The following is a 24,755-nucleotide window of genomic DNA, read 5'->3' on the forward strand; positions in this document are numbered from 1 at the left end:
GGGAGCGGACCAAGCCTGGTGCTGTAGGAGTCAGCCCAGGCCTCTGACCCATAGTAAAAGTTTGAGTCCAGAGAGCCAGACAGTGATCGGACTACTGAGCCAGCAGGCAGGGCCAAGCCAGAGGCTCCAGAAGCGCTGCATAGCGGAGCCTTGTTCCAGGGGACAGCGACCCCTCTAAAACCCACTGCAGGCAAGGGAACAGCCTGGCGCAGAGGATGAGGGCCACCCTCCAGGCCTGGGAGCCATGAGTTGCAGGGAAAAGAAGATTCCCACAGGGGAAGGGGAGTTCCCCCCTGGTTAGTTAAGGGCTCCTGAAAGGGGAGGTCCCACGGGGAGGGCCCTCCTAAAATTACCAGCTTCTTTGTAAGGTTTGGGAAAAGCCTGAGGGCATTGGAGTTTCCCCTTGGGATTGAGTTTGTCTTCAGGGTTCTTGCGCCATAAGTGGTGTGATGTCATGCCTTATATTTTGTGAACTCTAATGCTGGAAATTAGTAGATGAGTAGAGTCCTAGGGCTCTGCTGGGACCCCCTGTTGCTATTATTTCACCTGTTGTTTATTTGTATTTATGGCTTATTTATTGTTCACCCATACTTATCTATAGTTTATCTGTTGGCTATCTATGTTTATTTTGGGGTTTATCTGTTTCAGATCAGATTCTTACTTGTGACTTACCTGTATCTGGAGCACTGGTATAAGGTTTTATGGCATTTACCCAGAGGGTATTGTTTATGTTATTTGTTTAGGTATCTTGTAAATATATATATATATATATATATAGTACACATGTTTATATCCATGTTTCTTCTCCTTGTGATAAGTTAATGTAAATAAATATGTATATAGTTAAGTCCCCTGACTGTCCTGACCTGGTTCTATAGGGACGGAGGGAAACTGAGCGGTCTGCAGTTGCCCCACACCACACCTACCAGCTAACAATTCCCTTCAACTGGAGAAGGGGAGTATATACCTGAGTTACCTGGGCTACATTAGGTATAGGGATGGGAAATATTGTTAGTATGAGAATATACATTGTATGAAAAGACATTTTTTAATTGATAAAAGAAAATAGTTGAACATGATGAGTGATTAACTCATGTGGCTATATGTAACTGTAGGATTTGGGGCAAATAAGTTAGTAGGGATGGAAAAATACTAGGCATATTGGGATAAAAAGTTCTATCCTTTTACACTCTTGAAGATAACATTTAACTTTGGAAACAATTCCCATTCTATAGGACTTAAAACATCTAAGTGCTGACTGCAACTGAAAGAAATTTCCTGTTAGCCATATTACTGTGTAATTATTCAACGTCTCCTCTAAAGCACGTGACACTAGCAACTGTTGAAGAGAGGACATAAAATTAGATGTACCATTGTACATCTAAAAAGGTAAAGTAAAAGAAGAATATTAATGAATTATATGAAGACATGCCTGAATCCAATAACAAATGCATAAAATAAGTTGTGGCATCACTTCAGACAGAAATGTGGTGGTGAGTGAGGAAGTAAAAGCAGTGACCAAAGAAGAAGACAACTATGGCAAATAAAAAACAGCCAAGGAGGCCAAGAAAATAGTGGCAGAAACCAAGAAAAAAACCTTTGAAGATCTATACAATAGATTGCAAACAAAGGAAAATTAAAAGGACATATACCCCCTGGCAAGGGCTTAAGGAAGGCAAACCAGAGATACTAGGGAAGTGTAATACATACAAGATAAGGGAGGTAAGATATTAACAGAGCCAAGAAAGATCAAAGACAAGTGGAGGAGTTATTCTGAAGGACTCATTAAAGAAGAGTACCATAGAGTACCATACTGAAATCTAACCATACCATACTAAATCTAACCCTGGTCAAATTAATAATAGAGAAAGAAGTAGTGGATGCCCTTGGTAAGATGAAAAATTGAAAAAGCGCTAAGGCTAGATGGACTACCAACAGAGGCATGGAAAGTATTCAGATGTGAAGATGTATATTTCCTTATCAGGTTCTGTAATAAGATCATGTTATGTAAGAAAATGCTGGATGTGTTGAGAAAGACCTTTACAGTACCTAATTTTTGGCAGAAATTGTATATTGTGATCCCACAACTTGTATTTACAAGTATTATCCTGCTGCAGAGTAAATCATTAATGCTTATGGAATGAAGCCTTTAGAAGGTAGTTTATCATGATCCAGGAAGTCAATTGACTCTGCTGTCTGAATAGAAATGCTGCTGCCACTGACAGGCAGTTGGTTTTAAAATGTGGGTAGACCAGGAAACAAAATAGGGGGTGGAACTGCATCACTGCACCTTCCCTGGATCCACCCCTGCCAAGACAGACCAACAAACCTTTTCTCTTAAACTGTCATGAGGATTTTACCTTTATGGACAGCATCTAAAAGTCTGGTTTCATAAATCTTATCTGGCCTTGTGTGATAAACTGCTTCATACCAAAAGTATCCAGCTCAAGGAGCTATATCACCCTGGGTAGGACTGCAGCCTGGGATTCCAGAGAACCCGATACTTAGACCAGCAACCTGTTTCTTCTAGTTTTAAAGTGCTACCAGTAAAGCTTAAACAGACATGGTTGTTAACCCAGTAAACTGGGGACACTTATGTTAAATTTATGCTAAATATATGCTGTATATATATATATATATATATATTCTGTTAAAAATGCCAGGCAAAACATTAATGTCTGCTTTAAAAATATTGTTTTCTTATATTGCTGCTATAAATGTCTATAAAGCAAAGGTGGAAGGAAGGCAGATTGCAATGTGAAATGACAAGTAGTCTTTGGTGGTTAACAAACTGGAAGTCAGAAGAGCTCCACCAGCAGAGAATTTCATAGCTTCATAGTTGGTAGGGGCAGAAGGGATCTGAGCAGATCATCAAGTCCAACCCCCTGCCATGGCAGGAAAGAGTACTGGGGTCAAATGACCCCAGCCAGGTGTTCATCCAGCCTCCTTTTAAAGACCCCCAGGATAGGAGCCAGCACCACTTCTCTTGGAAGTTGGTTCCAGATCCTAGCCGCCCTGACAGTGAAGTAGCGCCACCTGATATCTAGCCTGAATCTACCCTCTGCTAGCGTGTGACCGTTATTTCTTGTCACTCCTGGGAGTGCTCAGGGGAACAGGGACTCCCCCAATGCCTGCTGGTCCCCCTGACTAGTTTGTAACAAGCCACTAGATCCCCCCTCAGCCTTCTCTTGTGGAGGCTGAACAGGTTCAGGTCCTGTAGCCTCTCCTCGTAGGGCCTGCCCTGCTGACTCCTGATCATGCGGGTGGCCCTCCTCTGGACCCTCTCCATGCTGTCCACATCCTTCCTGAAGTGCGGCGCCCAGAACTGGATGCAGTACTTCAACTGCGGCCTAATCAGTGTCACATAGAGGGCGAGGATCACCTCCTTGGACCTGCTTGAGACGCATCTGTGGATGCATGACAAGGTATGGGTGGCCTTCCTGACCGCATCCCCACACTGTCAGCCCATGTTCATATTGGCCTCAATAATAACTCCAAGACCCTACTCTGCCTCTGTACTGATGAGAAGGAAGTTCCCCAGCGTGTAGGTCTGCTGCTGGTTCTTCCTCCCCAGGTGCAGTACCCTGCACTTGTCAGTGTTGAAACCCATCCTGTTCTCATCCGCTCATCCCTGTAGCCTGTTGAGATCCCATTGCAGCCTATTCCTTCCTTCTAGTGTGCTCACTTCATCCCACATCTTAGCGCCATCTGCAAATTTGAACAGGGTACATTTTACCCCCTTGTCCAAGTCGCTGATGAAGATGTTGAACAGTGCGGGCCTGAGGACTGAGCCCTGCGGAACCCCACTGCCCACATCCCTCCAGGTCGAATAAGACCTGTCCACCACCAGAGTGGCCCAGAGTGTTTTCTTTCCACAACCAAAACTGCCTCTTTTATTGCTGTATTAATAAAAAGAAGCAGCTACCAACCCTTGCATAAAATATTAAGATTCAGTGTTATATGAAGTTTGACATAGGTGTTTCAAAGGCTTTCTAATTTCTGGGACCATGATAATAGATATCAACCTTTATCCGGGATTTTTAAAAACAGACTTACAGATTTGGAGGGGCAAAGGGGGTGTCACAAATCGTGATATTTGTGTGACATTTTTTAAAGTGTAAGGATTTAAACATGGCTTTGAAATATACTTTAAAGTCCAGTTTCCAGACACTGATAAATGATGGCTCCTTTTTCACTAGATGTAGAATATCCCACAAAATTAATAGATCAGGGAAAGCCACATATATTCTTGCCATGTCCTGCAACAAGTTTTCTACATATGTCATGGCTTTACAATTCATTAGCCCATATCCCTTTGTATTTAGAAGCAAGCAACTTTATTTCACTCAGAAGGGGAAATACCTAGCTTTCAATGAGATCTAACACTATAGACCTGTTAAGGCCTGAGATAACAGTACTTTAATGTACCTTATATTTTTATCAGAAATGCCATTTTAGAAAAGTGATTTTTAAATAATACCTTCTTCGCATGTACATTAGAAGGAAAAAAAATACAGAAATACAAAAAAAAAAAAAAATATTCCAGTAGTTCTGTAACATGGAAGGTATATGTTTCCATGAGTTAGCCTTTAAGGTGCCACCCTGCCCTGTCTTCTGCCTGAGTTCAGACTAACATAGATAATTAGCTCTCTATAACCTGGAAGCAATTTTTCTGTGATAGGTTGTTATAAAAATCATTGCTGCCTGAGGCTTCTCTGGGTCTAGAATATTAGTTTAAGGCTGGGAAGACAGATTAATAGTCAAAGAGCAGTCAAAGATCCATGAAAAATAGGGATAGCATATTATTCTGCATTTTATTGCATGTATCTTATTGTCAGTGAAGGCACATATGTACATACCCAGAAATATTTCAAACTGATTACTCAGCAGGAATTGAATAAGCTACATGAGTAATTAACGGAATATTCTTATTAATTAAATACTAGCATCTGCATAAACAGTTCTAAATAACAGGTGAAATATAGCAAACATATGATAGATCCCTGGGCTAACAGTCTGTAGACATTTATGTGTAGAAGAATGGTAACTCTTCAGCAGTTTTCCTAAAGGAGTTTGTGAAAGGCTATTTCTGGCATATGAGACCACATTAGTAAATCACAGACACTGACTGAATGGGGAGAGAAATAACATAGATTTGGGGCTTGGTTCTATAAAGCAGGGAGGTGCTGGAACTTAATTTTTAGGAGCCTGGAGGGGAATCTGAGAACCTTGGTAGGTATATAAGCTCCCTATATAGTGCATGGGAAGAATCAGATTCTCCAAAATGATGATCTCGACAATCAGCACAGTGAACTGGAGCTACCTGAAGCTGTCCACGAGGAGAGGCTAAGCACGCATATGGAAGAGTCTTAAATCTCACCCTGCTCTGGAACCTGGACATTGGACTCAGGGCTGTAAGCACTAAGCAGGTATCTCAATCCATAGAAGGATCCATAACCTAGAACCCTCTCCTGAATGAAAGCACCCAAAAATATTATTTCAAGAAATGAAGCAGGTTTGCTGTTGTCTTTCAAAGCAGAAGTATTTGAGGAGGTCAAATCTGTATCTTTCACTTCCCAGAAGAGTATCCTACCATCATACCATCACCCTCATGGCCTTGAAGCTTCACATTCACTCTGTTGAGAAGGCCAATGCTACTGACTAAATACCAGTCAGATGAGTAAAACCTTGTCCTTTTTCATTCAGAAGGCAGTCAAGAGAAAAGAAAAAGTGTTTTAGGGTGGCACCTGCGCTTACTCATCAAACTGTTGTAAAATATATGACATCTCCAAATTCAGCTTCACTTTTCTAAAATGGCCTTAAACTGCTTAAATTGAGGCCTCTACTCTAAATTTGATGAAATTCACAACTTCTTGACACAGTCCATCCCTGAGAACTTAAGCAATAAGAGCTTCTTAATGCATAATGCAGTGGTAATAAGTTATGCCCACATCATATTCTTCAGTAACATTCTAGTTTAGTAGTGCCACTTTCCGGTTTTAGTTCCAGTCATGGATGGGGCATTGTTTGTACTGACACAAATGGGAGCTGCCCATGTCATGCTGTTTGCCTCAAATGCACAGCACTTACATACATGTAGTCCTGTAGTTCGGTCTTTCAAGAGAAAAGAGCTTTTTGTGCATCTGGAAATCTTCTATAACTCCATAAACTAAAATAAGGATGTGTGCAATATCTACAACATTGGTACTCTCATCTACAAGTATGCCACAAACTTTCAGCAGTATCCTGAAACTGTAGTTTAAGATAATCAGCAGTGTCCTCAACATTATTATGTCACACTATCATTTCAGACACACTGACCTTGAGTAAATGCAACCTTTTTTCCTGGGCAAGTTATGTCCACAACTCTCATCATGCAGTCTTTGAGAGTTTACCTTTCTTTGCTGTTTCATGAGCCACAGCAAAACTGATCAATGTAACTTTGTTGCCTCAGACAGCCCTTTTAAAAACTGATTTGTGCCATAAGGCTTTTTGCAACAGCTCTAGTTGTAACTTTTGACAGTCACTGACAAACTCATTGTAAAAACTATGATTTGTATTGTAATACTATTTTTGTGTTGTACTCCATTATGACTGATATATTTTGCTTGCAAATAAAGCAAAACACTTTCTTACTGTGCCACAGCAAAGTAGGTTTCATTCCATTGTTCCTGCTACCAAAGTTTCCTGAAACTTGGTCAAGAACACAATAATACTTGCACCATTTCAGGACCAACATACATGAAACCTGACTACTCACTGATTTAGGTATACAGCCATGTTTTGGCAAGCCCCGCCAACCTGCCTGCTACCAAGGTTGTTGCTGGCTACTGATGTTCGGGGTCCTCAAAAGTTTCGCCCCTGAAGCCTATTTCAAAGGGACAGTCCTGCACATAACTAGCCTGACTGAAAACTTGGACATGCTCCCTACAAGTTTTCCTGTCACATAGAGTGGCTGTGGCTCAATATTTATTGCACAAACTTATTAAAACAGAGGCTACATCAAAGGGGCTCACAGGGTGCAATTTAGGAACTAATTTTAATCTAATGATTAAGACACTCACTGGGGCAACCTGGGTTCATAGCCCTGATTCTTGCAGTGTTTTATGTTAAGCAGCCATAGGAAAAAATACTGAAACAATCCCAGGAACAGGGTTTATAATCATCTTCTCTAGCTAAAGGCCATCATCACTAGTATTTACAATCATTCTCTCTGGTCCAGTACTCAAGACAAATACTGATTGTCTTCTACCAGGTACAGTAGCCTATAGCCTGTGGATTGGGAGAATTCTCCTGGGAGTGTTCAATACCCCTTCAGACTGAGGGCAAGTGTTCTAACCACACATAAGTAGTGCACCACCAACTTGTCATTCAGCCAAAAATTTACTGGCAAGCTCTCCCTATGGCAGAGAAAGACCTAGCTCTTGGATACCTATTTGGCCAAGGCAAATTCTGGGGAAGCTTTGGTTATACACAGAAGAGCTATACATATCTGAGGGACTTTGAAGTCACACCTGAAAGTACCTAATGAATTTCAGCAGCCCCTGATATTTGGAAGCTAAGAAGGGATTTTTGGATGCCAATTTTAATAGAATCATAGAAAATTAGGGTTGGAAGAGACCTCTGGAGGTCATCTAGCCCAACCCCCTACACAAGGGAGGGCTATCCCCAACTAGATCATTCCAACCATGGCTTTGTCGAACTGGGCTTTAAAAACCTCCAAGGATGACCACCTCTCCAGGTAACCTGTCCTAGTACTTCACCACACTCCTGGTGACAAAGTTATTCCTAACATCCAACCTAAACTTCTCTTGCTGCCATTTGAGAATATTGCTTCTTGTTCTGCCATCCGCTACTACTGAGAGCAGTCTCGCTCCATCCTCTTTGGAACCATGCTTCAGGTAAAATCTATTAAAACCCCGCTGAATCTTCTCTTGTCTAGACTAAATAAGCCCAGATCCCTCCGCCCCACTTCATAAATCATGTGCCGCAGCCCCCTCACCATTTTCACTGCCCTCTGCTGGACTATCTCTAACTTGTCCACATCTTTTCTGTAGGGGCTCCAAAACTGGACACAGTACTCCAGATGTGGCCTCACCAGTGCTGAATAGAACACAATAATCACTTCCCTTGTCCTGCTGGCAGCACTCCTACCAATGCAGCCCAGGATGCCATTAGCCTTCTTGGCAACAAGGGCACACTGCTGGTTCATATTCAGGTTTTTGTATACTGTAACCCCCAGGTCCTTTTCTGCAGACCTTTTTTTGGGCTTAGGCACCAATTCTACCTAAGAGCTGCTTTAAGGTATCAAAGTCTTTTATTAGTTGTATGCCTTTTCAATGTATTTTAGCTTTGGGATTCCTGTTTTGATGAAATTAGTATCAATTTAGGGTTCCCCCCCCATGCATTTTGTTCCCATTTATTTTCTTGTAATGGCAGCTGATACGTCTCCTTTAGGACCCTCCCCTTCCTTCTACCCTTTCTTTACCAACAGCTGCGCACCCAGCCAGCCAACCGGTGCTGTACTAAAAGCTCTTGAAATAACAAACCGACAGCCTTGCATGGCAAAGCCAGGAGATGTAGATTACTCGGGGAGCTGCATATCACACTCATGTGATAAAGTCACGGAGCTTGATGGGGCCACACCTAGGAAGGAAGGTGCAGTCTCGTGATTAACTATCCGAGCATTACTCCCTACCATATGGGATGACAATGACTAGTCATCACAGTCTTGCAAACACGTCGCTAAGCCTGGATGCAGGTCTGGGCAGCCCAGGGCCACTCCTATGCAGGAACCTGCTGTTTTAGGAACCAGCTACTTGCTGCTGCGTGAAACCCGGACTGGCCTCCTCACTCCTGCCAGGGAATGGAGGGAGCTCGCTGCAAGGGGAAGTCCTAGAAAGCTGCCGCAGCAGCCGACTCTGTGCAGCAGAGACAAACCAAGCAAAAAGAAGCACCCTCGCTTCTGCCCCATGCCAGCTAACATAGCCGAGCTGCGCCTACGCGCCCAGGAGGGCAGGCTCCGCCTCTATCGGGGTCGTAGCTGACCCCACGCTGCCTGAGGGGCCTTAGCGCCGACCGGCCGGAGGTCCCTGCCAGCAAGCCCTGTACGGGCCGGGCAGGCGCCGCGGTTGCTCTGCGGCAAGAAGGTGGTTGGGCTATGATCCCAGTCCCTCGGCATCGGTGCAGAGCCCGTGGGACAGGCGGGCGGGCAGGCAGCGCGCCGGGCAGCCGCGTGGTTTCCCAGCATGCCGCGCGGCGCTGGCTCAGGCTCCGGGGGAGGTGGCTCCGCAACGGCGCCCTGACGGGGAGGAGCAGAGCGGAGGCCGCTGCCGGCCCCGGCCCATAGCGCTCCCTGCCCGGCCCCGCCATGCCGCTCTTCACCACCAACCCTTTCGACCAGGATGTGGGTGAGTGACTCCGCTCCCCCCGGGCCCGGCTCCGGGACCCGCGCCCGAGGGCCCGCCCCCTCCCGCACAGTCCGCGCGGGGTCCCCCTTCTCCCCTCCCCCTCCGGGCAGGTCTCCCACGGGCGGCAGTGGTGTGGGTCGGTGATGCCGAAGGTGCCCTGCTGCGCGGTGCAGTGCGAGCGGGGCAGAAACCCGCTGTGGGGCAGTTACATATTTCCAAGCTCTCACTTTATAGCCTGCCGGCTTCTTTTTAATAGGTGGAGCCTCCTTTTTATCCTGTGCCAATTAGTTAGCAAGTGCAGCTGGTCTGAACTTATTGTGGGATTTACTAGGGAGATGCATAATATGTGAGACATAGCAGGGACTTTGGAGGTGTGCTGGCTTGGGTGAGAGGGCAGGCTTATCTAGGAGTTACCGCCAGCCCCTTGCCACAGCTGTCTTCTGAAATGAAGCTGGTCTCTCACATGTGACTAATGTCAGCATTTCTGTAAGAGCATCGGGAATGTTTAGTACTAAATAGGTAAATTTACCCTCAAGAAAACAGTACGTGGGGCATATTGGGGGTATAACTTGCCTTAAAAGCCATACTTTTCAGTCTGTCTTGTTTTGGTATTTCCTTAAGTCAGCCCCAGTTTCTGGGCTCAAAACATCAATCAGCACATTGTAGTATTAAATATTGACAACCTCATTCTTTATAGAAAATAATTGCTCCATTAGTGAGTTTAGTCATGGTCACGTAATATCCCAGAAGCAATTATAGGGAGTAGTGTTCATGTTAAAAAGCAATATTAGAGAAACACTTTTATTTTTTTAATGCTATCCAGGAGATGAAAACAAAGAAAAGATTGCAGCATCTGCTGGCTTTCGGTGACTCACCAAAGACTTGACATCTTGGTAATTCTGGTGCAAAAGTATGAGAATGAGTAAGGCAGTCATGCTCCTTCATGTCTGGATTTGCCCCATGTCTGCATATGTTCTGTGCTTCACCATTATAATTCAGTTTTTTACTAGGTACTTTTACAGTTTCAAGCACAGGTATTAGAGGCAGCTATAGGGTAAGATGTAAGAGAGGAATTAAATGTCTTTAAGTTAAGCACCACAGTGCTTAAGGAGAGGTACCTGGCGACTTTAGCGGACTCTAGAACTCTACATTAAATGCCTAATTTCCTTATATAATACATGGAAGGGAGCTATGCTCAGAATGTGATCCAAAACAGCCATCAGGAATTGCCTCAACGTAGTGTATGAAAGAGGCTAAGCATTGGCACATGTCCTGAGCAACTTGTTTGGGTTTATTCATTTGGCTTTATAGCCAGAACTCTCTGTGAAGATAGGTTCTTAAGCCTATGTATTTAAAGAACCGAGTACTGGTTGCTTTTAAAAAAACGATGTGGTTGGAGGAGGTGGTGATGTGATGGTGAATAGAGGGAGTGCCCTTTTTAGGTAATAGCTTAATGGCTGGATCCCTTGGTCCAGAAATAGCTCCTTCCTTTGTCTCCCTCTTTCCAAGAGCTAAGCATTATCATGGGTTGGGGAACACTCTTTACCCTATTGAAACTGTGTCGTACAGGAAAATATTTAAGGTTCATTAAGCCAGAGAGGGGAAGCAAGAAGTAGCCTGATTCTACCTTAGCACTTAATCTAGCCCTGGTAGAGGGGATCCTGGAGCTCCAGTCCCCACTTCCCAAGATAGTTTCTGTATTTTGGTCAGTGACATTTTAATGTAAAATATAAAAACAAATTGTGGGAAAAGGGACCAGACAATAGGATCCCTTCTCTGAATGCCATAACAGCTAGCCTGCAGAGTCATGCTGCTTTTCTGTGACCTAGTGCTTTTTGCATTCTCTTTGCCTTTCCTGCTGAGGCTGTGCTAGTGTGCAGAAGAGCACTCCTCCCAGAATATTGTCTAGTCCCTGGATAGGACAGTCTTAGGAGGTGGGGGGAGATAGGAGTTTGAATGTCCTCAAGATCAGGAAATAGAGCTGAGGTCTTCCTCTTTCTAGATAAGGGTTACTATCATCACTGTTTCTCTGATCATCTCTTAAAATATGGCTTTTTGCGTGTGGAAACTGATCCTATCAATGTTTGTCACATGTGCCCTGAGAGTCTTAACAGATTGAGCCTTTCAGAAAACATAAGCAGAGGAATATGAAGTTTCTGACTTGCAGCTGTGCTTGGGCATTAGCTACCTACTGCCAGGGCTGGGATGGTTTAGAAAATGTTCAGAAAATGCTCTCTTGTGGAAATGAGGGTCAGTAAGTGAAATGAATAGTTTCTGTGGTCTTAAGAAACTTTTAATAGTATGTTGCTGATGATGTTTAATTCTTTTCATGTTTTTATGATTTGCATTATTTAAGGCAGAGAGTTCTTGAAGTTTTATAGGGCGTGGAGCCTGTCTGGTGCATGGGTCGGATTTTGTGTATGGCCGGTTCATCCCCCACATGCAGCACACACTGGCCTTGCTCTGGGGCTTACTGTGCATGGGGTGTGTGCTGCATGGGATACCCTGCGGGGCCTGATCTGGTCTGCAGAACAGCTCAGTGACCTGATCTGGTTGATGGGGCTGGATGAACTTGACATCCCTGCATTAACCAAACAGCAACTAGGCACCAGAACAAATTCTCACAGGACAAGTATAAAGGACAGGTGCTCATATGCCATTAGGAGCACATTTATCACAGAACAACCTCTCCATTTGTGACCTCCAGTGTCCTCATACTCAAGTGTGATCTACCCAACACCTTTAAAAGGTGCGCACTTGGGAACAAAAATTCATAAGCTGGTTGGACATTAGGAACCAAGGACTTAACACTAATATTGGTTTTGTGGCCTGTCCTAGCCTACCTGATGTTTAAGTTCTCCCCACAGGAAAGAAACACCCACCTCCTTTTTGATAGGCTTCTCTCACAGTAATCAACTTCTTTTCTTCAGCTACTTGTGTCTGCTACTCCTGGAAATTCCCCCTCCCTTCTTACAACTGTTTTAAAATAATAAATTTAGTAGTAATAGTAGTATTAATAATATATCATTTTTACTATGCTTTGTTGGCTTTCAGTGCTCAGACCTGATGAAGAATGCCTTGCATACAAAAGCTTGTTTGACTGTGTCCCAACTATATAGTTGGTCCAATAAAAGATATTGCCCTAAGAAATAACATAAGAATTGTCATTTACTGGGTCAGACCATGGGTCCATCTTGCCCAGTGTCCCGTGTCTCACAGTGGCAGAGAGTAGATGCTGAAAGGGACAGTGAACAGGGACCAGAGATTTTTTTTCCACTGTTCCTCTCCCACTTGCAGCCTCCAGCACTTAAGGTAATCCTTTCCCCTTGCTTTGATCACTGTGCTATTAGAAGAGGAGAACCACCACTATCTTCTCTTCTGGTTGTTTGAAAAGACAAGATTAAGTGTCTTGTTTCCAAAAGGGATTTTTTGGCAGATGTGGCACAAATTGGCCCTGCACCCTGTGTGAAAACCACTCCTATCCTCTTCTGCCTGATCTGGTGCTCTTCTTTCTGCTCCCTGCACTACCTGCTGCTGTGCTATTTGCCCCTCCCCAGTCTGTTGCATGCTCTGCACAGAGGCTGCCAGTGCTACTTGTGGTATATGTGCTGCAGGTTTGCCACCGCTGGGATAGGTGACTAATCTTTAGGAGATGTTTGTGGCTGTGAACCCTCTTCTTGGATGGTCACACAGGAGGTTCCTAATTTCAGAGAGGAGGTTTTTCAGACACCCATCTCTTCTCTGTTTCCCACTGGCTAGTTTAGATGTTCCCCAGCTCAGTGTGCTTGCTGCTGTGAATGTTAGACCTAGATTCCTACATTCCATACGATGTATGGGAAAACTAGGTGCCTAATTCAGGTTTGGGGATTTCAGTGCTGAGACAAGGTAACTAAATATTAAATGAGGCAACAGTGAGCTTCAGTCACTACTGCTTGATTTTGTGGAAGGTTTTTAGATGCTATTATAGTGATGCCCAGTGGCACTTTAAGACCAGGGCCCCTTTATGCTGAGCACTGTTCACTGGGTCATTGGCATCAGTACTAAGCAAGTAACTTCCTAAAGGTACCTTGCTCTTCCATCATCCTGTTTTAGATTTTCTGCTTTATAGGCAACATTAGAGGGTATTGTGGACTGAGGACAATTGAAATACAGTGAGAAAGAGAGTTGTTGACACACAATGTTTGCTACCTATACAAGAGGCAAAGGAAATGGGATGCAGCATACAAACAAAATGCTGACTTCCAAATGCTAAGTTAGTCTAATTTTTCTTTTCTTTTTCTTGGCTTTCTTTGAGGGATTGGTTGGTCATTTTGGGAATATTTTCCATTCTCTGGGTGTGACTAAAAGTCAGAAGGAGGGGGGTCAGGAGTCCTGGAGGGAAAAAAGAGAGACAAGAAATGAAGTACCTGGAGAGCTGGTTAGAACGGCAGAGATGAAAGGGCTAGTGGGTGGAGGTTCAGGGAGGATTATGTGGACAGCGACTCAGCAGAAGGGGGAGAGTAACCTAAGCAGGGAGATTGATTCTAATTGTGATTAAACTTGGCAAAGAGTAAATCAGGAGTGGCCAGCTTGCGGCATGATGCCAAAAGTGGCACAGGCAGCCATTTGTGTGTGGCATTCAGGAGACTGGGGAGGGAACAGTCAGCACAGTGGCAGATAGAACAGACAGCAGAGTCTTGGATCAGGCAGGGAGCACAAGGTTAGGAAGCAGCTTGGTTGGGGAGCACAGGGCAAGGAGCAGAAGGCTGAGCAAAAGATCAGGGAAGGGAATTAGTGGCATTGGAAGAGGGCAGACTAATGTGAGACCTGCTAAGAAGTTTGGCCTCCATTGCAGTAAATCATCATTTAGTAATGTTTTTTCTACTTGCATCTTTGAGTTATTTACTCCAAGAGTTATTCTGCAAATCTATTTAAATTATATTCCGTCTAGTGTAGTTATTTAGATTTTTAATTTCAGTGTTTAAATTGAATCATTTACTAGATAACCAACTTTTTTATGGTTTATATGGATGAAAATTCAAAATTACTTTTAAGCGTGTTTCAGATTTCAGAAAAGATAAATAAAATAAAGTATTTCCATTAAAATATTAAAATTCCATTAAAATATTCTGTATAACAAAACTGACAATAACAACATTTGAACAAAAGTGCCACGACAATTGTAAATGATATAGATAGAGCCATGTAGTGATCCCTGGTAATGTCTCTGACAACCAAGAGCTCACAAATCTACAAAAAATGCCAAAGGTAGTATTAGGGTTATATTGTACCTGCAGAAGTCCTTGTTTCACAGAGATACCTAATGCAATACCATCCATGTCATCCTAAGCCTTATTTATAAAGCTTAAGCTTAAAAGCTACTTCTTATATATGTGGAATCAGAGGGAAATCATTACTAATATCTTACTTGAAGCTCATGATGAGGGATTATTATTCATCATGTTCACTACTTTTGTTATAGTAAATTTAGGCTTTAACATAGGCATATCTTTTAAAATGTTATTTTCTTTAAAAAAAGAAAACGCTTTTTTAAATAATTGTTTTTGTTTTAATTATGATAATATTAATTTGCATTCATAGCAGTCCAGTATAAAAGATGAAGGAAGCAGTTGAATGATGTGTATTGGACAGTGACACTTGAAGTTCTCTCCTGAATTTGTTTTTGCTGGCTGGATTCTTCACTTCTCAAACACAAGATTGGTGGGGGAATTGAGATATCACATGCGTCAGGGGTTCCTCCTAGGAAGAAAGGAGTAAGTGGCAACTAATAGTTGTTGGGGAGAGAACAGTAAGTGCTATCAATTTGCTATTAATTGGTATCGCTGCTGGAGTTCTACTTGTTACTTTGTTGTCTCTTAGAATGGTCTTTTTCACATAAGAGACAATAACAATGTTTAGAGCAGATGCCTAAATATTTACTGTGCTCTGATGAGTATAAATCAGTGGTTCTCACCTTGTTATGGTTAGGGCATCCCTCTGCCACATTAAGAATGTCTTGATATCCCTGGTTGGCATCCACTGTTGGTGCTACCTCAACTTAGCTCAGTGCTTCACAGCTGGGTTTTGCTACCTCCAGATAAAATTGCCATGTGTCTCATTCACAGCCAGCCTGGAAAAGGCTGTGGCACATACACATGCTCCTCTATTAGGGCTGTGACCAGGCAGGAGCTGACTTGTACTGTGTTGACTTCCCCAGTCTAGTCCCTCCTGTGCTTTTCCCAGAGACAGGCGCATGGATCACTGTTTCCAGAAGGAGAGTGGACAGGGTTGGACCAGAAAGGGCAACAGCCAAGCCAGCTCCTGCTTTTAGGCTGATGAGAGCCCTAATGCAGCAGGAATGCACACAGGGTGGTTTTGCTTGAATGCTGCCACAATGTCAGCAACTGTCTTGTGGCACCCCTGAGGGAGGCCTCACAGCACCCAGCTGAGAATCACTGATGTAAATACTTCCACCATTGAACCCATTATGCAGTTGCTCACAGTAAAATATGCTAGCTTTTAAAATTGCTCTTTCTGGGTTACTTTCTATATTTTCTTTTTTACATGTTGACTGTTTTGAGTCCAGATACTTTGCACAGTCCATACAATAGCTAGCGCATCTAGTCTGTACCCAGAATACAGTGGTCATGCAAGACAGCATGTTGATTCTGGGGAATTCAAGTAGCGTTGGCTGAAGAGGGGCTGTGCTTCTGTGTAAAGGACTGAACTGTTTAACCAGTGACAGCTGGATTTGGAAAGTAATAGGAGAGAGGTGAACACTTTTGAGACTTTATCATTCCCCTTTTAAAAGATGCATATTTCTAGAGAACAGGCAATGCTTATTTGGTTACTACAGACACACGCTTTTTTTTTTCATTTCTACAGCTGCAAAATGAAAAAAAATGTCAAATGAAAAAGAACTATGTCATTAAAGCATTATTAAGCCCATCCTGACACAAAAAGTGTATTTCCCTCTTGTAAATGTTTTCTTTTTTTAGCAACTCTTTCTGTAAATTAAATGTTTTGCCCCATACCCCGACATTAGTAGAACTGCATAATTTAAAGGCAATGGTTTATGTTCCAGAGAGGGCTTCTTCTGAGTGTGTGCTATCAGTAACACAGTTTTTGTCCAGGGAGGGTACCAACTTCAAACCACTGATCATCTTTGCTTTAGTAGTATGAACAGTAACCTTCATAAGAACCAAGAATGGTCTTTCAACTTGATGAGTACAAAATTAGATTCTAGCTTGAGATAAAATAAGAGGATATATAACTGGCATAGCAGGCTTCATGTCCCTTGGTTCCTCTGCTTCCTTTTGAACCATCTCTGATAGTATTTGAAGTCTTGGTCCATATAATGAGAGCCTGAGGATACTCCTGTCTTTTGGTCCTGATTTTCTTGCTCCACCTAATTAACAGAGAGCTATTTTCATATTTGGTACTAGTCATCCTTCCTGCTCTTTTGTAACCTTTGTGCCTGCATGGAAGAGTGGATTCCAAAGATTCTAAGTTTTTTGGTTTTTTTTAATGAAATGGGTAATTTTTTTTCACCTCAGCTGGCCTGCTGTTTATGGTCTTAGCATTGGCTCTTGAGTCCCCTTGGTCTTCATTTGGTAAAGTTGACTACTTTGAGTAATATCTGTCTTGGCTAGGGACTAGGTCATATACTGGGCCACCTGGTCACATGTGCTCTGAATGAATGACTTCAGCTGGTCTCAAATCATCTGAGTCAATGACTAGGGCCTGCTGTGTCTCAGGCCAGCTGGAAGCACGTGCATAGAAAGCCTTCCTTTGAGAAATGTTTTGGGTAGAAATACAGTGAAAATGAAATTGGTTAATTATTTATTGAAGTTAATAAGCTGCAGAGGTATTAAGAAAACTGATCTGTAGGTCACCACTCAATGTGAGAGAAGTAGAAGGACTGTTTGCAGCAGTGCTTTATTGAAATTGGTATGGTTGACAGTTGCACAGAAGAGCATCTGGGAGTGCTTTTCTTCATGATAAATTATAAGAACGCTAATGTAACACATCACTGTGTGGCTAACATGTCAAAAGTCTAGCATAGAGTAAACCAGACATGCTGGTTTTCTTGCTCATCGTTTGTCATTTAAAAGCAGTAAAGTTGACTAACTTTAATTTAGGTGTTGCAAAACACTATTTAACTGAGACTGCAGGACAGCTGGTAACCTTTACTAGTCTAGCAGGGCAGTAGGACCCAGGGGAAGCCCAGCGGGCTCCAAAAACAGCAGGGCCTGCCCAGCCCCGCCCTCTAGCTGGGAGCATGTGGCTGCCCTGGTGCGTGAAGCTCAGGTAAGTGGTGGGGACAGGACCCCGGGCAAGGAAGGAGCGCCAGCGGGGAGTGGCCCCTCTCTACCCATGGCCAGTGCCCCACGCTATAGCTGCTTGTAGCCTGTGTGGGGCTGCCTGTGCCCACTCCGGACAGCCCCGTGCGGGCTGTGAGTGCCTGCAGCGTGGGGCACCAGGTGTGGGACTGGGGAGGGGCCGCTGCCCTCCCCCCCCACTCTCAGCTTTTCCCTGGGCTGCTTCCTTGCGCAGAGAAAAGCAGCCTCTCTCCCACCCCATGGCCGGCGCCCCACACTGCAGGTGCTCACAGCCCACATGGGGCTGTCCAGAGCAGGCACAGGCACTCGCAACCAGTTCCCCCCAGCCCCGCGGTACAGGCGGGGGGCAGCGCACAGCCCTGACCCTCTGCTCGCCAGCAGGAAAGTAGCTGGTGCTGAGCGTGGGGAAAAGTGGCCCCTCACTTGCCCCATGGCCGGTGCCCCGCATTGCAGGCGCTTGCAGCCCATGGGGCTGTCCGGAGCAGGCACAGGCAGCTCCAGGCAGGCTGCAAGTGGCTGCAGCGCGTGGCATTGGGCATGGGGCGGGGAGGGGCTGCTTTCTCCCTCCCGCACTCAGTACCAACTTGCAGCCCCGCTTCCATCCAGGAAGAGCACACACCAACTGCTGAAGCTTCCTTAGCCTGACGAAGGGTTTTTGAACCCAAAAGCTTGCTTAATAACGATTCTCCAACTATTTGGGTTGGTCTAATAAAAGATATCAAATTCACCCAAGGAACCTTGTCTGCCTATGTTTAATAAGTATGTATTTTGCTTTGAATTCTTTTTTGCTGCTTGTGATGGAAGAGGACCAATTCTGTGTCTCATATTTAACTGTCAGCTTAAACAAAGTGGTGGTAAGTCATCTGGAGAGGATGCTGTAGCTAGGTCTGACTACAAAAAGTCCACAAGAAAGTGGGAGGGGTTTTTTTGGTAATGATGGCTGGGTTTTTTTTCTATAAAGTAGATTGCATGCCTGATTTATCCTTAATGGGGAGATGCTTGCATTTCACTACATTTTACTCAGTCGAATCACTCTTTTTACAGCTGGCAACAATTAATCTTCATTACAGGTAAAATGGTTGTCTTGATGCAATATAATCTGTATTTGAGTATGAACTGCCATCATAAATAATTCTGCTTGATATCAGTTGTAAAATATAGTTTACATTGAAATTAAGTTAGTCTTTTTATAATTTAAAAGTGAAAGTTTTGTGCTTTTGGATCCCATTTTTAGATATGGTTAAAATCTCTAAAATTTAAATTGGTTTCCCTCTTTCCCTTCCCTCCCTCCCCCACTCCAAAATTGATAGATATAAGCAGCAATGTTGAGAGGCAAACTGGCAACAAAATAAATATCACTGACACTAAATAGGATGCACTCACTGTTTTGTTGTGAAAGGCTCTTAAAGATGGTTTGTTTTTTTTGAGGAAGCTGAGATGTATACATGACTTACTGTGATTACCTTTAATGATATAGCATCTAATACATTTTTGTTTTACTGTTTATTTTTATTCTAGGAGTACTATAGGGAATAATCCCACTATTTCATCTTTGTCAGGCTAGTGAAGGGTATAAGATGGCCAGGGTATGAGTGTCTCAAAACTGGACTTTTAAGAAACTTAGAATAACCAAAGCCTCTCTGGTTACCAGGACAATTGCTGCATTCCTCAGCTGGAACACCAATCTGGAAAATCAAATTAACTGGCTGTCTATTCCAAACAATGTACAATAAAATTGGCAGCTCATTATAGTAGTGCTCTCCCTGGTTTCTGGTTAACAATCTCCATTTCTCTTGAGTTTTCAATAGAGCTGTGGTTCTCAGCCTTACTAAATTCAAGGCAGCCCTCCACAAATGTGAACTGAGTGGCATCCTAGTTCAGAAAAAAAATATATTACAAGTTTTACCTCTTTGCGGTGGGGGTGGGGGAGCAGCAAGGCAGGAATAAATTTGAACCTGTGCTTATCTGCTTATCTCCTCACACGTAGAGGCACCTTCAAAGGATCACTTCTTTAAGAGAATAAAAAGAAGGAAATTTGTGATTAAGATACCTAAATGAACTCTGACTGTGGCAGGGGGGAAAAAACAACCAAGCCATGTAATATGCTGAGGAATTTTTAACTGTCTTTAAACATAAGTAGCATAAGTGCAAGGTGTATTGTTTTACTAGTGAAACAAGTGTCAAAGCAGACTGTTGTCATAAATTTAAACACCTAGTCTTAATTTTTATATTATATACCATGTTACTGTCATGCTGTTATTGTCAACGTATGTGTTTAATCTTTCAAAAGGTGTCAGACAACTGAACTATATGTGCAGAAAAAGTGTTGTGAATAAGTGGTCGCGTGCTTCTATTTCGGCATAAAACCTATGTGATGAGAGAGCAGCCTTTTCTCATCCTTGTTAATTTGTTCTTTGTGACTTGTTTTAATAGTTGGTTGCCAATATGAACATTTTCTAAGCTTTACAGATACGGGCTGACTTTGATCCTAAGAATGATTCCTATGAGTTGTCCTCACATGGCATAAGGGATGATTCTGCAGTTTTGTCATTGAGAACCAAGATGCAGGCTGTAATAGAGGTGGATGATGAAGAGAGGGTTTCGACAGTTTTGTGTCCACTGAAACAACAGTGGCTGTTAAGTGATTAATCCTTTAATACTTTTCTGCATTAATCAACTTATTTGCGCTACAGTAGGAGTATATTAAGTTATCTAGTTGAGTACTTATTACAACACCAAATCTGTTACCATGCATTATGCTTTATTATAGATCATTGAAGTATAAATCAACCCACTGTCTACTGACTTCTTACTTATATCGTGAAGATGGATGTGTGAGAGAGGACAACTCTCTTTATTTCTGTTTCTTCTCCCCCTTACGTTTCCCTTTTTGTAAAGCATCTACCTCCATAATACCTGAACCCTGTGGGTTCAGATAAACAAACAGCATGAAGTCTTCCCTGCAGACTGGTTACACTCCCATTGTAATTCTTCTTTTCCCATTTTTTGGTTTTCTCGCTTATATGATAACGATAACATATTTCTTTGACTGTGAGAAAACTGGCAAACAGAGCTTTCACCACGGCCATGTGGAGAGTAAACTAGTATTTGTTGGTATCCAGACTATCACTGGTAGATTTGGGAAGAATCACATACTGACTTAAAGTAGGATTGGTTCTTGAAGGGGAAAGAAAATATTATTAAAGTAAAATTGTAAAACCTTAACTTGATTATGGCCCTTCTAAATTATTTTTCTTTGTTATGACCTTTCAGACAGTGAGGAAGCTAGGTATGAAAATGTACTAATCCCTTTTTATAGTTACTATCACAGTACTATTGTTGTCATCCTCTTATGTGTTACATATGCCAAAAAAAAATCATTCTAATATAATGAAGGGCTTAGTCCATCTGTTTATCTGCTTGTAATGCTGTTAGAGCACTCTGACTGGTTACTGAAGCAACCAGTGAGAGTGCTCCAAGAGCATTATGGACAGGAGGTGGTGGTGGCACAACGGGGCGCTGGCATGATGGCGGGGAGGGGGAGGGATTTGGGGGGGCAAGGCCAGTGGCCTTTTTTTTTTTGTTTGTTTTGGTTATTCAAAATTTGTCTGTCATTCTTGACAGGCAATTTGCTAGTAATTTCATAATACGCCACTAAAGCATATTTTCTTATAAATGGTTTTCATTCATTTTGTTCATGACAAGGCTCTTATGCATCTTCACCATTTTTTTTGTTTTGTTTTTTATGCTGTGGTATTAACTTGATTATCCAAAACAAGATTAATAACCACATTTTCTGGTAGGGGTGCAACCAATAAAGATAATTTTGGCCGATACCAATAGCCAATTATTAACCAGCCAGATTGGTTGATACCAATCTGTTTTACAGGAATACAGCCAGGCAGCTCAGAGAGCAGCCTCCTGTGGCTAAGTTGGAGGTTGGGGGGTGGGAAGGGATGTGGTATGGGCAGATAGAGACCCCCATGGTCAGGACTGGAGTGGCACAGAGGCTGGGGCAGGCACTGCCAGACCAGGGCACAGCTGTGGGGGAGTGGGAAGGGGGGGCAGCTCCCCACCGCTGCGCACACCTCTGGGGGAACTAAGGGGGGCATGTGCCCCCCCCCCCCGATTTGTATGCAGGGTGAGGGTGGTCTGTCTGTGGGCTCAGAGCCAGGGGCTGGGCCAGCCTCTTCCCGTGGGGGGGGGCGGCAGCAGAGCTGGGAGGGGTGGCTACAGGGGGGCTACGGGGAATTTTGGGATTGCTTTGGCCCCCCAAACCTCTGTACTACCGCTGCTGCCCGCCCCGTGCAGCCCTGGCCCAGTCTCTTCCCACCTGGAAGAGTCTGGTACTGTCCCTGGCCCTGAGCCAGCAGTGGGCAGTGCCCCTGCACCCTGTGCACAAATCCAGGGGGGCGGGGCACATGCCCCCCAACCTCCCCGCCCCCTGGACAAGCCGCCTGCAACTCTGCCCTGCCCCAGGGATGCATTCATTGCCCTTTCTGGGCAGCGCCTGCCCCAGCCCCATTCCCTCCCTCATCATGGTGGGGGCCTCGATTTGCCCCACATCGCATCCCCTCCCCAGACTTACCGGCAGGATGCTACTCTCCATGCAGCCTGGCTGCATTCCTGGCTGTGTGCATGCTGCAGCTGTGCACATGCACGCATCTTTGCTACACTGGTGGGGGGATGAATTTAAGATGACCCTTTGATAATTGGATTTTATACATGGAAAATTATAACAAATTTATGAACTTTTCATGTGTAAAACTAATTATTGGGGGGTTGCCTTAAATTCTAAGTCATTTTTTATTAGTAGTTGGATATCTAAGATCCTTGAGTTCCTGGTGAAGATCTTGGTGTCCTTGGTTATATTTAGCAATGTTTTCGGGGAAGCTTATGTACAAAGCGAAAAGTTTGACATTTGCTATTCTCTTTTTCTATATGTTTTTCCAGTTCTGCTTAACTCTGTTGAGAATCATAGACAGCGCATGAATGTAACATAGGCTTCCAGAAAGCATGCTATAAAATTAAAATACTGAATGTAAATCCCAAAGAGTTAACAGCCTGAAGACCCATTTTTTGTCTAAATATATTGTTTAATTTTTTTTAATTAAAAATTTAAAAAAAAAATTGACCCAGGTAGGTTTGGAAAAATTACTTGAAGGAGGTGATGGAGGATCCCTTAATGTTAAGTTTTTTGGGGGTTTTTTTGAGGGCTATGTGGAAAGCAACAAAGTTGGGAATGGAAAATACAGTTAAAAGTTTAGATTAGTGTTTTTCAACCTGGATCTTTGGGGGTCTTCAGGCTATGTCCAAGGGGTCTGCAAAAGATGACTGTTCAATCAGAAGTATGTACATAGCCACACTTACAATTCAAAGCAAACTTACCTTTTCCACTTAATTCTACTAGTTATTAAAAGGAACTCCATTTAAAATCTCCATGTTCCCATCAAATGAGATTACCACACACACACTACTTATACCTCTACTCCTAGTATAAAAGGGAAAAGATTCCCTTCCCAGTTTTCTCTCTCTCTCTCTCTCTCTCTCTTCTTCTTCCATATATTTCCTTCTCCCTTCTTGCCTCTTTACATCTTCTTCCATATACAGTTCAGGTTACACCTTATTTTCAAGCAACACAAAATTCTACTCTTGCACAACTACTCATGTGATCTAAACCAATGGTTTTCAACCTTTTTTCATTTGCAGACCCCTAAAAAATTTTGAAAGCAGAGAAGCCAGAAAGTGAAAGGAAAGAAAAAGGGAAATTGATGAAGCCACGCTTTGCAAGCTGGCCGTGGCTGGGGAATCCTGGTGTCGGTGTTAATCAGCCGCTAACAAGGCAATTAGCGGCTGATCATTAAGTAACGACCACACAAGTAGCCCTGCTTTGCTTGCAGAAGGCAGACGGTGAGAATCCCGTGGCGATCCCCGGGGGATTGATGCTCCAAGAGAGAGAGCGAGCCAGGCTAACGTTAATAAAGCACTTGGAACTACAATCCGACCAGCGTGTTCTTTACCGTGGTACCGTTATCTAATACTCCCCCCCCCCCCCCCGCCAAATTTGCATTGAGATCAAGTCGTGGCAGGCGGGAATTGGGGGAGCTACAAGAGAAACGGGTACCCAGGACGGGTACGCTGACACAGAGTAATACTCATTTAAATTGGTAGCTTTACATTAGAATGCCATGTTTTATATATTGGCTTCCAAATTATGATGTGCTGGCATTTCTGATCAAGCTTTATCTTAAAGTTAAATTTATAAAGGCTTTTTGATGATGGTGTTTTGGGTGTTGACAGACTTCATGTATCTTTGCTTACAGACACAACTTTATTATGAGGGTTAATAAAAATGTACAGGTCAAATTCAATGTAATAATTGGAAGCCTTCAGGAATTTCTGTTTTGATCTCAAGGCTTGGAAGATGCTGTGTTTAGTTGAAATCTGAACAGAACAGAAAGATATTAAAATTGCCTGCATTTGTCCCTCTTATTTTTGTGTTAAATTTTATTTCTTGTTTCTGAATGTAAAAAGATAAACTTTTTTCTAATCTGCCATATATATTAATTTTAGGTTTTACTTATTACATTACTGTGCTCAAGCCATCCTTCTTTAAAAAAAAAAAAAAAAAAAGGAAGAAAGAAAGGCTCCTGGGATCCCTTGATGGTTCTGCTGGCAGGTTTTTTTGGAGCTGGCAGTTTGACATTTTGGATATTAATGTTGCTTTTTCATAGTTTTGTGCAATATTTACTAGTTCTACAGAGAAAGTGAAATAAGTTGCTGTGACAGTCTGAGACACTGAAGACCCTGGGTGATTCCTCTTGTCTTAAACTGGCAGAAAATTGATGAACAGTTGCCAATTTTACGTTTCTTTTCTATTCTCTCTCAATGCATGCAGCATGCAAAAAGTGACTTCCCTAGTTAAATATAACGTTTGTTTTTTCTTTGAAAATATTCTGTCAAAAAGCATGAATCAATTGAGGGAAGATAAGAGGGGCAACTTGGTTGTCCTATTTATAGTAGA

General features: G+C 43.1%; 1 protein-coding gene across 2 annotated transcripts in view; it reads left to right on the plus strand.

Moving 5' to 3' along the window:
- Positions 1 to 9,261: 9,261 nt before the first annotated feature.
- STAM (signal transducing adaptor molecule) overlaps positions 9,262 to 24,755 on the plus strand; it is a 71,354-nt gene continuing 55,860 nt past the window's right edge. The window contains exon 1 of one of the 2 annotated variants that reach the window (XM_059729056.1): positions 9,262 to 9,410. In XM_059729056.1, coding sequence (XP_059585039.1) covers positions 9,371 to 9,410 — 40 coding nt within the window. In that variant the 5' untranslated portion in view covers positions 9,262 to 9,370. The remainder of the gene's footprint in view (positions 9,411 to 24,755) is intronic. The other variant, XM_059729055.1, reaches the window with a different exon arrangement.

Source organism: Alligator mississippiensis, chromosome 5, assembly GCF_030867095.1.
Source record: "Alligator mississippiensis isolate rAllMis1 chromosome 5, rAllMis1, whole genome shotgun sequence".
Lineage (NCBI taxonomy): Eukaryota > Metazoa > Chordata > Crocodylia > Alligatoridae > Alligator > Alligator mississippiensis.